General features: G+C 44.5%; 1 protein-coding gene across 1 annotated transcript in view; it reads right to left on the minus strand.

The window, feature by feature from the left end:
* The window catches only part of LOC139273041 (tetratricopeptide repeat protein 7A-like), a 491,323-nt gene that overhangs the window by 453,371 nt on the left and 23,904 nt on the right, over positions 1 to 14,048 (minus strand). Inside the window, exon 3 of the mRNA XM_070889337.1 lies at positions 12,220 to 12,388. Within this exon, the coding sequence (XP_070745438.1) occupies positions 12,220 to 12,388 (169 nt within the window). The remainder of the gene's footprint in view (positions 1 to 12,219; positions 12,389 to 14,048) is intronic.

Consider the following 14,048-nt stretch of genomic DNA (forward strand, 5'->3'; position numbering starts at 1 on the left):
ACAAACTGGTCAATGAATTTGAGTAGCTTTTCAACTAAACCTTTACAGAAAAGCTAGCAATTTAATTTTTACGTCAGAAAGTATGTCAAGCTAAAGGACACAAGGAGAAAGAGAAAAGTGTTGACAGACAGAGAGACATTCGCCTATTCTTCACATTTACAATTTGCAAACAAATCACTCTTTACATAGGATTTATTTATAGTGTTGTGGTGAGTGTGAGAAATACTAATTATTTGCTGTTGAGTGGAAAATTTTGTACGGTGTGCCACGTAAATTATTAAAATATATTAACCCGATAACCATTTTTTTGTTCAAGTTTCTAAATCCAAAAATGCACTTCAGGACTTATAGATAATAATGTCTTTTGTAGTAATTTCTGGAAGTCTTTATGAAGAACATGAAGACAAGTCATTTACAAAAGGTGTTGGCTGCAAACCCCATGACCACACATTCTCTCTCCAGAAAATTACTGACTGTACTTCGCTAGTTGAAAATGTAAGTAAATTTCAGTCAATTAACCATGTCTTTATGTGCCATTCCAGGGAAATATGCGCGTGTACATGTATATTTATTTACTTGATAAAAACAGTATTTTCCCAGGAACCGATCCGATCACCAGAAACAATTCATTCAGTGCTTGTAGAGCTCGACCACAAACTTGCATTCCAGTGCTGCCAGACCCACCCACAATGCTGTCATACTTTGCATTTTCCAATTCCCATTGTTGACAGACTCCAGTAATACACAAGAGAACCAATCCTCACATTCCATCCCAATTCCAATACAGGTTCCCCCTCCACAATGCTACCAAACTCCAGGAGCTGCAATACATTGCTGCCAAATCCCAGGACTCTTCCCCCAGTACTACCATAGCTCAGAACCACACCCTAGTGCTGTTAAACTCCATGAAACCTTCCTCCTGAGTACTGTAGAACACCAGATACTTATTTGAAATTTGCGGATGTTTAGCTTAAGGTCTATGCTTTCGTACGCCTCAATAAATACGTCGACTATGTCCTGGAATTCAGCCTCTGTATAAATGCAGACGCAGGCATCGTCCGTGTACTGTAGCTCGACGAGAGGTTAGGGTGGTCTTGGACCTGGCCTGGATATGGCGAAAGTTGAACAGGTTTCCACTAGTTCTGTAGTTTAGTTCCACTCTAGCGGGGAGCTTGTCGACTGTGAAGTGGAGCATGGCAGCAAGGAAGATTGAGAAGAGGGTTGGGGCAATGACGCAGCCCTGTTTGACCCCGGTCCTGACGTGGATTGTGTCTGTAATGGATGCGTTGGTAAGGATCACGGCCTGCATGTCGTCGTGGAGCAGGCGGAGGATGGTGAAGAATTTTTGGGGGCATCCAAAACAGGAGGAGGATGCTCCATAGACCGTCGCGGCTGAAAAATTGCCAACAGAGTCCCTGGCCAAAGACCGCCCTAAATGGAGGAAGTGCATCCGGGAGGGCGCCGAGCACCTCGAGTCTTGTCGCCGAGAGCATGCAGAAATCAAGCGCAGGCAGCGGAAAGAGCATGTGGCAAATCTGTCCCACCCAACCCTTCCCTCAACGACTATCTGTCCCACCTGTGACAGGGACTGTGGTTCTCGTACTGGACTGTTCATTCACTTAAGGACTCTTTTTTTAAAAGAGTGGAAGCAAGTCTTCCTCTATTCCGAGGGACTGCCTATGATGATGATGATTTGAAAATATTTTCCTCACTCTCCTCACACACACCCGTGCTGCCCCAGGTCTCCACTGTGATTTTTTGCTGGTAGACATTGGCCCTGAAATCCCGGTTTCTTCTTCCCGTGGGCGTTCAACTAAAAATAGAAGAAAAGATGCGCACTTACTGTTTGGTAACACCAGAGATCCCGGACTCATAAGAACATAAGAATTAGGAACAGGAGTAGGCCATCTAGCCCCTCGAGCATGCTCCGCCATTCAACAAGATCATGGCTGATCTGGCCGTGGACTCAGCTCCACTTACCCGCCCTCTCCCCGTAACCCTTAATTCCCTTATTGGTTAAAAATCTATCGATCTGTGACTTGAATACATTCAATGAGCTAGCCTCAACTGCTTCCTTGGGCAGAGAATTCCACAGATTCACAACCCTCTGGGAGAAGAAATTCCTTCTCAACTCGGTTTTAAATTGGCTCCCCCGTATTTTGAGGCTGTGCCCCCTAGGACTCAAGGCCTCCTCTTCTAGCGTAACGGAGCATGTTCACATTGGGACGTCTGTTGGAGTCACGTGGGCCTGGACACCCAATCACGGTAAAGTATTTTCTCATTCATAGTAATAGGAGTATCGTAGTCTGAAACTCCTATTACTATGAATGAGAAACACTCCCAAACACCACGTAATAAAAATAAAAAAACACCTCACATAAATACATTATAGAAATTAAAGTTGATAGAAATGTTTTTGAAAAAAAAAATATTTGCCCTTTTTAAGAAGTTTTAATTATGGTTTAAAATAAAATTACCTGAGTGGGCAGGGTTTTTAAATTTGCATTTTTAAATTTTATGTTTTAATGTTTTTGATGTTTTAATACTCTTACGCTGGTAAAAGTAGGCAATGCGCCTGCTTTTACCAGGCGCAAGAGTTTTAAGGACATTGGCAGGGCAAGAGATGGGCAAATAGCACAATCTCTGCCGTGGGAATGTCCTTCACCCCGAAGTGCATACGATCGGTCAAGCCAGAAACTTGACAGATCGGAAAAGCCGGTTTTCAGCACGTGCACATTGCCGCCAAAAAATGGCTTTTGTGACGCCTTCCCAGGTCCGTACACACTCCGTACGGACCCGGGGAGGTCGGAATTTCAGGACCATTATGTCTCACTCTCTGGCCATTCCATGTTGCACAGGTTGCAAGAATTGTGTTAAGTCAGGGCAATTTCATTAATGAATTTCAGTGTTTTACAGAAACTTCAGGAGATTGATACATTTCACAGGATCCCACTGACTTTGCAAAATTTGAGACAGGCAGTAGAACCCATAAAAAACATTCAACCCCAATAGTGGCCAAGCAAAAGAGGTGAGAAACACAGACACAGACCAAGCAGAAAAAGGAAAGAAACTAAAAGATCAAAAGGCAACATGGACAGGAACACAATTAATTGACGGCTGGCTTATCCATTTAACTAATATATATGTAATCTTTTAAATCACTTATCTTGGCTACCAATTATTACCAACAGGCATTTAACTGACTTTACAAAATATGACTGGCCTAATTATTGATATATCTCTTTGCTTTTGAGTCCCTTTGTATGAAATGCGAGAAACTACATATACTGATCAAACCGCTCCTGTAATGTAGTGTCATTTAAGTAGAAAGAAGTGCTGGAAGTTTTAAAACTGGAAGCAGCCTGGATGATCACTGACATCATACATGGCCCCAAAACAGCTGGTGAAACAACACAGACAGCTGGAACACTGACCCCACCCCACCCAGACCCAGATGTCTGAGACGAGCAAAACATTCTTTTAATCCAATCCATCCTGCTCGGCAAACACACTCTGTATAATGCAAGAGGAAATAACTCAGTGTTCAAGCTAAGCATTCTCATTAACAAGATATCCATTTACGGCAGTGGTACTTGTAACACAGTCAGGGGTAACTAGTGGCCCACCTCCTCCCCCTTACCGCCTATAGCCTTTGACAGATCTGCTGCTGAATGGATTTCTGCTTGTGGTCTGCTCAGCAGTAGAATGCTTTCACCTCTGAAATTCAGTGCTTTCCTTTTCTTGCTGACCAGGGAGCTCAGCAGTATCCTCTACCTCACGTAAAGTGAGAGGTACTGCAAAAATAAAAGCTTCTTCCGCTGTTGAGAGAATTGCAACCGTCCACAGTGACATGGTTGGAGGAAGAGCTCGCTATGGGGAGAAATCATTGGTACAGCATCCCATCACTCCGTACTGCAACATGTTGGAAGCGTTCCCAAGTGTGTTCTTGTGCAAGCCATGACTTGGGACTCTGGATCTCAATAGAAAGTTAATGAAGTTAAATTAAGCATCTCATCATCATCATCATCATCATTGGCAGTCCCTCGAAAATGAGGAAGACTTGCTTCCACTTCAAAAGTGAGTTCTCAGGTGATTGTAATCAGGTAATTCTCAGGGAATTACAGTCTCTGTCACAGGTGGAACAGACAGTCGTTGAAGGAAAGGGTGGGAGGGTGGGGCTGGTTTGCCATACGCTCCTTCTGCTGCCTGCGCTCGATTTCTGCATGCTTTCGGTGACTAGTGTAATAAAGCATACCTTCTCTCTCAACAGGGATGTGGATTTTGTGCTCGTGCAGGTAGAAATCGTCACTTTCATGTTGGTTTACTGGAAACTATCACCATTACACAATATTATTCATCGTGGCAAACTTACACAAAAACACTGGGTAAACTGCAGAGAACTGCACGTATTGTTGTGGCCCTCCTTTACAGAAGAACAGTGACAATATCATTTTAACAGCCTTCTGTGACGTATTAATATTGTGAAGCAAGACACTGTATTGACATTTAGCCCAGAAACAATACCACTTTTTAACTCAATGTTTTAAATGCTTCAATGGTATAATTACACTTCAGATATGTGTTAGAGACACACTACTTTTCCCCACATCTGACAGCAATTCATATGTCCCAATTCTCCACACTGCTTTCAGATCAAAAGGAAAACACAGCACTGTACAAGTGTCCAAATGCTGGCAACGTTTCTAATGTTAAATGAAGAGTCGATGATCCTTTTGGCTCTTTGCTATTATTGGAAATGTTTAAAAACAATTCATGGAAACTTCTTAAATTTTAAAAATGAAGCTTGCTGTGTACTGGTTGCGGTATAACAGTGCTAGAGATGGTCTCACAGTCAATGTGGAAACCTGAGCCAACGTCAATTTGACTTCAGTTTGCTGCCCCATTGGATCCACTTTTCAGTAATGGAAAATGAGTACCACCTCCCTCCAACACAGTCTGCATGAAATTCAATAGGGCTTTGCCAACAATCGATGATAACAGACAAAATAAAATTAAAACATTTGAAATGATTTAACAGAATATAAAAGTTGAAATAATGGTCTTGTTATACGCCAGTCAGTATGAACATATTACTACATATTCTGAACAAACTGTTCCTGCTCTCCTCTATACAAGAAGTGATAACATCACTTTAATAGTTTTCTTCAGCATGACATAACCATATTGCAAAGCAAGACACTACTTTCACATTTAACTCAGAAACCACTGCTTTTATAAAGTTTTTAACTGGATGGTTCAATATAATTTATAAATTATATTGTATATTTAGTTGAACGTGAGATCATTATTCACCGCAAGCAATCAACTGCGCCAGAATAAACTTCAGTCTAAGAATACATAGTATTAGACTGCATTGAAAGTGCTTCCATTTGAATGAGGAGCTGAAACATGGGATCGAATTTTAAACTTACACTCTAAAAGACTATGGGGAGGGGGATTTTAACCCGACAAAACGGGTAGTTTTAAAATTCTGAATCTCTACCCCAACCCGTCCACTTCCGGTTTTAACGGGGGCGGGACAGGTTGCGGGGCTGGGGGGCCGGTGGTTCGCACATTATAAATTATACTGATACTGCCTGCCTCATTTCGAAGATCCATGTTAAATGTAACTGTTGGCAGCCGGGTTTCCTGGGCCTCCGGGAACCCGGCAGCTAAAGGAAGGCGAGGACTGCTGGATCCAGGAGGCTAGTGCCTTTCCTTTTATCTGCTGGATCCAGAGTCCCTATCACGCCAACCACCCACAATCAGACACTCCCCCCACCCCCCAACCCGACCCTTCTGATCTCCAACCTCACCTCCAACCCACGAAGCCTCCGATCTCTGCTCTCTCCGCGCCCCCCCACCCCCCCACCTGGTCCTTGATCCCTAGCCCCCGACCTCCCCTCCAGCCTTCTGACCCCCCCCCCCCGAGCCCTCCCTCTCTCCTCTCTGTAGTCTGCTGCCGCAGGCCTATCTTCCTGACCGTTAGCCAATCTCTCCATCTGGCTGGCTGTGGGCAGGAAATTGAGAAGCTAAATGTTAATCAGGAGGAAATTGAGAAGCTAAATGTTAATCAGGAGGAAATTGAGAAGCTAAATGTTAATCAGGAGGTGCCGTTAAATTCGGCAGGGCCTGAGGGAAACACATTCGCCTGGGTCCCCCCCACCTCCCATAAAGTATATGCTTTAACTCTTGTGTTTATTCCATTAGTTGACTGCTGCTGTTGACTCCATGATGGAATTAATCAGTTTTGGTTAACTATACAGTGTTATCCTCCCCACACCAGCCATGTTTTTCTCAGAATTACCAAAAGAACAGACTCAATGATCAGAGTTGAACTGAGCTATATAGACCAGCAAGGGGCCAAATTCAATGCCCAGTCTGTAGTGTCCTTACACCTTACTATAGAATCACACGAGGCATGTACTGCAGACAAAGTCACTACGTGACCTGAACCTTTATTCCCAGGACCAAGAAGTGCTGACCTTGCGTGGGACCTCCCTTTATATACCTGGATGACCAGGTGAGGAGTGTCTCCCACAAGTTCACCCCTTGTGGTCAAGGTATGCATTACTCAGGTGTATACAGTGTTCAGTGTTGTTACATAAAGGTTACAGTTATGTGAAGGTTACAAACATGACATCACCTCCCCCCCAACGTCTTTGGGTCAAAGATTGATTCTTTCAGGTGGTCGACGCTCTCTCGTGGAGCACCGCAGTTGGGCCTTGGCATGCGTTTCTGTCGCCTGAGGTGATTCCAGTCTGTCCGGGCTGGCCGCAGGGACTGTGCATGCTGGTGAATGTCCTTGTTGCTCATTCACTGGCAGTGGTGTGGGTGACATCTCATGATCTTCCTTAGGTTCCTCAGTGTCCATGCTGAATCTTTTCTTTACTTGGTCCAGATGTTTGCGGCATATCTGCCCATTGTTAAGTCTGACCACTATGACCCTACTCCCCTCTTTGCCAATTACAGTACCCTCAAGCCACTTGGATCCCAAAGCATGATTGAGAACAAATACAGGGTCATCAATTTCTATGCATCTCCCCACTGAGTTGCGATCATGGCACTCGATTTGGTACTGGCGCTTGCCCTCAACAATGTCCGACAGGTCTGGGTGAATGAGGGACAACCGCGTTTTAAGCGTACGTTTCATGAGTAGTTCTGCGGGCGGGACTCCCGTGAGCGAATGCGGGCGGGACCTATAGGCCAACAGGAGGCGCGATAGGCGGTACTGAAGGGAGGGTCTAAGTAGCTGTTTGATGTTTAAGTAAATTTTAGTAAGTAAATTAATTTAAGGGTTAAGTCATGACAGGAGAGCTCGGATCCGTGCCATGTTCCTCCTGTGCTATGTGGGAAGTCAGGGACACTATGTGTGCGGGAAGTGTGTCCAGCTGCAGCTCCTGACAGACCGCATGACGGCACTGGAGCTGCGGATGGACTCACTCTGGAGCATGCGTGATGCTGAGAATGTTGTGGATAGCACATTTAGTGAGTTGGTCACACCGCAGGTAAGGGTGAGGACAGATAGTGAATGGGTGACCAAGAGACAAGGCAAGAGCAGGAAGGTAGTGCAGGAGTCCCCTGCGGTCATCTCCCTCCAAAACAGATATACCGTTTCGGATACTGTTGGGGGAGATGACTTACCAGGGGAAGGCACCAGCAGCCAGGTTCATGGCACCATGGGTGGCTCCGCTGCACAGAAGGGCGGGAAAAAGAGCGGGAGAGCTATAGTGATAGGGGACTCTTTTGTAAGGGGAAAAGATAGGAGTTTCTGCAGCCGCAACCAAGACTCCAGGATAGTATGTTGCCTCCCTGGTGCAAGGGTCAATGATGTCTCGGAGCGGCTGCAGAGCATTCTGGAGAGGGAGGGTGAACAGCCAGTTGTAGTGGTACATGTAGGTACCAACGATATCGGTAAGAAGCGGGAAGAGGTCCTACAAGCTGAATTTAGGGAGCTAGGAGTTAAATTAAAAAGTAGGACCTCAAAAGGTATTAATCTCTGGATTGCTACCAGTGCCATGTGCTAATCAGAGTAGAGGGAACAGGATAGTTAGAATAAATACGTGGCTTGAGCAGTGGTGCAAGAGGGAGGGATTCAAATTCCTGGGACTTTGGAACCAGTTCTGGGGGAAGTGGGACCTGTACAAAAGGGACGGTCTGCACTTGGGCAGGACTGGAACTGATGTCCTAGGGGTAACATTTGCTAATGCAGTTCGGGAGTGTTGAAACTAATATGGCAGAGGGATGGGAACCTATACAGCGAGACAGGGCGAAGTAATATGGAGTCAGAAACAGATGGTAGAAAGGTAAAAAGCAATAGTGGAAGGCCGAGTAAACAAAGGCAAGAAACAAAAAGGGCCATAATTCTAAAAGGATAAAGGGTGTTAAAAAAACAAGCCTGAGCGCTTTGTGTCTTAATGCAAGGAGTATCCGTAATAAAGTGGATGAATTAACTGTGCAAATAGATGTTAACAGATATGACGTGATTGGGATTACAGAGATGTGGCTCCAGGATGATCAGGTCTGGGAACTCAACATCCAAGGGTATTCAACATTCAGGAAGGAAAGAATAAAAGGAAAAGGAGGTGGGGTAGCATCGCTGGTTAAAGAGGAGATTAATGCAATAGTTAGGAAGGACATTAGCTTGGATGATGTGGAATCTATATGGGTAGAGCTGCAGAACACCAAAGGGCAAAAAACGTTAGTGGGAGTTGTGTACAGACCTCTAAACAGTAGTAGTGATGTTGGGGAGGGCATCAAACAGGAAATTAGGGGTGCATGCAATAAAGGTGCAGCAGTTATCATGGGTGACTTTAATATGCACATAGATTGGGCTAACCAAACTGGAAGCAATACGGTGGAGGATTTCCTGGAGTGCATAAGGGATGGTTTTCTAGACTAATATGTCGAGGAACCAACTAGGGGGGAGGCCATCTTAGATTGGTGTTGTGTAATGAGAGGAGATTAATTAGCAATCTTGTTGTGCGAGGCCCCTTGGGGAAGAGTGACCATAATATGGTGGAATTCTACATTAGGATGGAGAATGAAAGAGTTAGTTCAGAGACCATGGTCCAGAACTTAAAGAAGGGTAACTTTGAAGATATGAGGCGTGAATTGGCTAGGATAGACTGGCAAATGATACTTAAGGGGTTGACAGTGGATGGGCAATGGCAGACATTTAGAGACCGCATGGATGAACTACAACAATTGTACATTCCTGTCTGGCATAAAAATAAAAAAGGGAAGGTGGCTCAACCGTGGCTCTCAAGGGAAATCAGGGATAGTATTAAAGCCACGGAAGTGGCATACAAATTGGCCAGAAATAGCAGTGAGACCGGGGACTGGGAGAAATTTAGAACTCAACAGAGGAGGACAAAGGGTTTGATTAGGGCAGGGAAAATAGAGTATGAGGGGAAGTTTGCAGGGAACATTAAAACGGACTGCAAAAGCTTCTATAGATATGTAAAGAGAAAAAAGGTTAATATAGGTTAGTAGGTTCCCTGCAGTCAGAATCAGGGGAAGTCATAACGGGGAACAAAGAAATGGCAGACCAATTGAACAAGTACTTTGGTTCAGTATTCACTAAGGAAGACACTAACAACCTTCCGGATATAAAAGGGGTCAGAGGGTCAAGTGAGAAGGAGGAACTGAGGGAAATCCTTATTAGTCGGGAAATTGTGTTGGGGAAATTGATGGGATTGAAGGCCGATAAATCCCCAGGGCTTGATGGTCTGCATCCCAGAGTACTTAAGGAGGTGGCCTTGGAAATAGCGGATGCATTGACAGTCATTTTCCAGCATTCCATAGACTCTGGATCAGTTCCCATGGAGTGGAGGGTAGCCAATGTAACCCCACTTTTTAAAAAAGGAGGGAGAGAGAAAACAGGGAATTATAGACCGGTCAGCCCGACATCGGTAGTGGGTAAAATGATGGAATCAATTATTAAGGATGTCATAGCAGTGCATTTGGAAAGAGGTGACATGATAGGTCCAAGTCAGCATGGATTTGTGAAAGGGAAATCATGCTTGACAAATCTTCTGGAATTTTTTGAGGATGTTTCCAGTAGAGTGGACAAGGGAGAACCAGTTGATGTGGTGCATTTGGACTTTCAGAAGACTTTCGACAAGGTCCCACACAAGAGATTAATGTGCAAAGTTAAAGCACATGGGATTGGGGGTAGTGTGTTGACATAGATTGAGAACTGGTTGGCAGACAGGAAGCAAAGAGTAGGAGTAAATGCGTACTTTTCAGAATGGCAGGCAGTGACTAGTGGGGTACCGCAAGGTTCTGTGCTGGGGCCCCAGCTGTTTACATTGTACATTAATGATTTAGACAAGGGGATTAAATGTAGTAACTCCAAATTTGCGGATGACACCAAGTTGGGTGGCAGTGTGAGCTGCGAGGAGGATGCAATGAGGCTGCAGAGTGACTTGGATAGGTTAGGTGAGTGGGAAAATGCATGGCAGATGAAGTATAATGTGGATAAATGTTCCTCTCTGATTGTCTCTTTGATTACTCCGGAGCACTCTGTTGCTGAGTGTCAATGGTCCCATCCCGGGACGCATTGTCCCTTGTGATGGCGTGAATTGCCGATCCCCCTGCCATTGTCTCTGTTGCTGGCCCACCCTGGAGCCTGTTGCTGTCTGGGCGGTGTCGAATTGCCCTTGCCTGCCTGCGGGATTCTGTGTATCATTTACAATGTTAACTCCCTTGTCCATCGCCACATTGGAATCAGGGCTGCGTGCGTAAATTATCTTGGTCTCCTCTTCCCCTGCTATGAAGGTCTGAGCTATCAGCGTTGCCCTTTCCAAAGTCAAGTCCTTGGTCTCAATATGCTTCCTGAAAATCCCAGCATGACCAATGCCCTCAATGAAGAAATTCCTTAACATCTCCCCACTGCAGGCATCTGTGAACTTACAGAGGCTGGCCAAACGCAGAAGGTCCGCAACGAAGTCCGATATGCTTTGTCCCTCCCGACGCCAGTGTGTATAGAACCGGTGCCGGGCCATGTGTATACTGCTCGCCGGTTTGAGGTGCTCACCGATCAGAGTGCTGAGCTCTTCAAAGGACTTGTCCACCTGCTTCTCGGGTGCGAGCATGTCTTTCATCAGCGCATACGTCTTGGATCGACAGCTGGTCAGTAGATGCGCCCACCGTTTGCCAGCCGCTTCCTCTCCCAGCCAGTCCTTCGTGACAAAGCTCTGCTGGAGCCCCTCAATGAAATCGTCCCAGTCCTCACCAACACAGTACCGTTCCTCTGTGCTACCGGTGGCCATCCTTGTAGGTCGTTGATTCCCGTTTCTCGTCGCCAAATGTAGTGTCCTTACACCTTACTATAGAATCACACGAGGCATGTACTGCAGACAAGGTCACTACATGACCTGAACCTTTATTCCCAGGACCAAGAAGTGCTGACCCTGCGTGGGACATCCCTTTATATACCTGGATGACCAGGTGAGGAGTGTCTCCCACAAGTTCACCCCCTGTGGTCAAGGTGTGCATTACTCAGGTGTATACAGTGTACAGTGTTGCTACATAAAGGTTACAGTTATGTGAAGGTTACAAACATGACACAATCTGTGGCTCAGTTAGTTGACCTCAGCCAATGCAGCAGTAGGATTACTCTAATAGCCTCAGCGACCCTAGGCTGGGGTGAGGATGAGAAGGAATCAGCCAAGATCTCCATGTCTAATGCCTATTAAGTGGCTTGAACTGAACAATGCAATTCAGAGCGAGTTCAGGATTACGCTCAACCACGGCACCCTCCACAATTGTGTAGATTGTCGATTATCATTATCCAAGCTGTTGCTTGAACAAGCTACTGGCTGGTAGTTGGCAGCTTTGGAACAGCATCCCAATATGAAGAAAACAATGGGAGAAAATTGGATATTATTTTAATAAAACAAATTTATATGAAGAATGTCATAAGCATTGTGGCCATTTACCATGAGAAATTGTGCTGAATGAGTGGCCTGGGAGTCAAAGTAGATTTTTCAATTATGTTCGCCCATGAATAACTTAACGCACTGCAAAAGGTTAGCAGCACAAAAATGTTCCCATAGGTTTCTAAAATCTGCTCAGTACCTTAAAACAATCCAGTTGTAATTCTGTGTAATTATATGTAGTTTACTCCTGGTTTTTCACTTTTTCTTCATATGTTCTAAAGTTGCCATTAAAAATAGCAAAATATATAGCAAAATAAAAGTTAATTGTGGTTACCTTTAATAACGAAGGCTTCCGCTAATAATCTTTTCTTATAAAGTAATTGATCTTCAAAACAAAGGACATCGATCCCTACTCGGGCATACATGCTGAGTGCATCACGATACGACCCCTCCACAAAATGCAGTTTTGCCAAGGTAAGAATGGCTTCAGTCATCAGATTGTGCTGAAAGATCAAAACAAAGCTGTTAATGCCCATCATCGCAAGTTTATCTGATTTAAAAAAAAACATAATTCCTTACTGTATGAGCTAATTCCGAGAATAACAAATCTTTACCGAGTCTCAAATTTGCTCTCATCTTCATTAATAATATAGCTGTTGTATGCTTGCAAGACCGGTTTGCAAGCCAAATTCTTTCACATTCTGATCTACACTTGATATACAACATATATATCTAGAAGAAATACTGTTTTGCCAGTGGTAATATATTCATTATGTTCCAACTATTGAAGTTGAACAATGTAAATGAGTTTCAATAAATGGTGCAATGAGTTTTCATACCTGAAAAGGTGGGCTCAATCTAGACTGATGGAAAAAGATCTCCTCTATCTGCCAGGATCTTATATAAAATGAATCTGCACAGTTTCAATCCAGGCCCTTGGAGCCCCAAAAGACAATCTAACTCAGAGGATTGGCATGGGAAATGGAAAAATATAACTGGTGCAATAAGTCTCTCCTGGGACTAGTTCCTAATGTTCCTACATTACAACAGTGACTACACTTCAAAAAAGTACTTCATTGGCTGTAAAGCACTGAGGCGTCCAGTGGTTGTGAAAGGAGCTATATGAATGTAAGTCTTTCTTGCTTTAGTGCAAAGAAGAGAGCTTTTCTCTGTGCATCTAACCATACTATACTTGACCTGCGAGTGCTTGATGCTTGGTGGCTGTAATGGGAAATATTCCATTCCTCAAAACTAACATCCCTCATTGGATGAGAAAAAAAATCAAAGCCTACGTTTTCAGTGTATAAAGAAATAAAATTAACATTGCTATCAGAGTTTATGTACACAGGAGACTAACCACTGCTCTTCATCCCTGCGTTACTACACATCACAGAAGCAGCCTCCACAATGAAGCACAAAGGTCAATAACTGAAATGCACAAACCATGCATTCCTGAAGTTGGCCTCCAACTGAGGGGAAGAAACTTGAAAATTCCCATAACTAACTGATGGATCTAGTGAGAAACATTTTTCAAATTTCTCGGATACCAGGAACATCAGGAACAGGAAAAAGCTAATGTGGAAAATTGGTAAAACTTTCTCTCTCCGTAATTATTTATTTTCATTTATTTAATTTTATTTAAAGGATCTTTACAAGATGGTAATAGGGGGGAACGACATGAACCACATGAACCAAGGGGAGAGGAGGGGGAAAAAAAATACAATCAAAGCTGCAACAGTCAAGACAACATTTAAAAGCAGGTTCAGAGCAAATGAAGGTTTGCTCAATTAAATGCATGGCCAAGAGGAGATATTAAAGATGGCGGGGCCGAAATTCAGCTCCCGAGTTGTATAAAGCTCTGGTTAGACTACGCTTCCAATTTCTGGTCGAATGGCCACTGCAAGCTAAGCTCAGCAGGGGAGTTTTTCTGGCGGTCCCCACTTCCGTCCCGCCGCTGCCGAGCAGCCATGTGTGAGTCATCAGTGCGTGCACCACCAAGACACCCCCACCTCCCTCGAAATTCAGCCCGAAAAATCTTATGGCCCCCGAGCGGTACCCCCAACAGCTTTTTCTGTCGGTGCACCTGTCATTCCCTCTGTCAGCCCTGGCTGCGCGGCGGCCATTAAAGGCAAGAGCCTACTGCCGCGGCCGCCATTTTTTGTT

Source organism: Pristiophorus japonicus, chromosome 9, assembly GCF_044704955.1.
Source record: "Pristiophorus japonicus isolate sPriJap1 chromosome 9, sPriJap1.hap1, whole genome shotgun sequence".
NCBI lineage: Eukaryota > Metazoa > Chordata > Chondrichthyes > Pristiophoridae > Pristiophorus > Pristiophorus japonicus.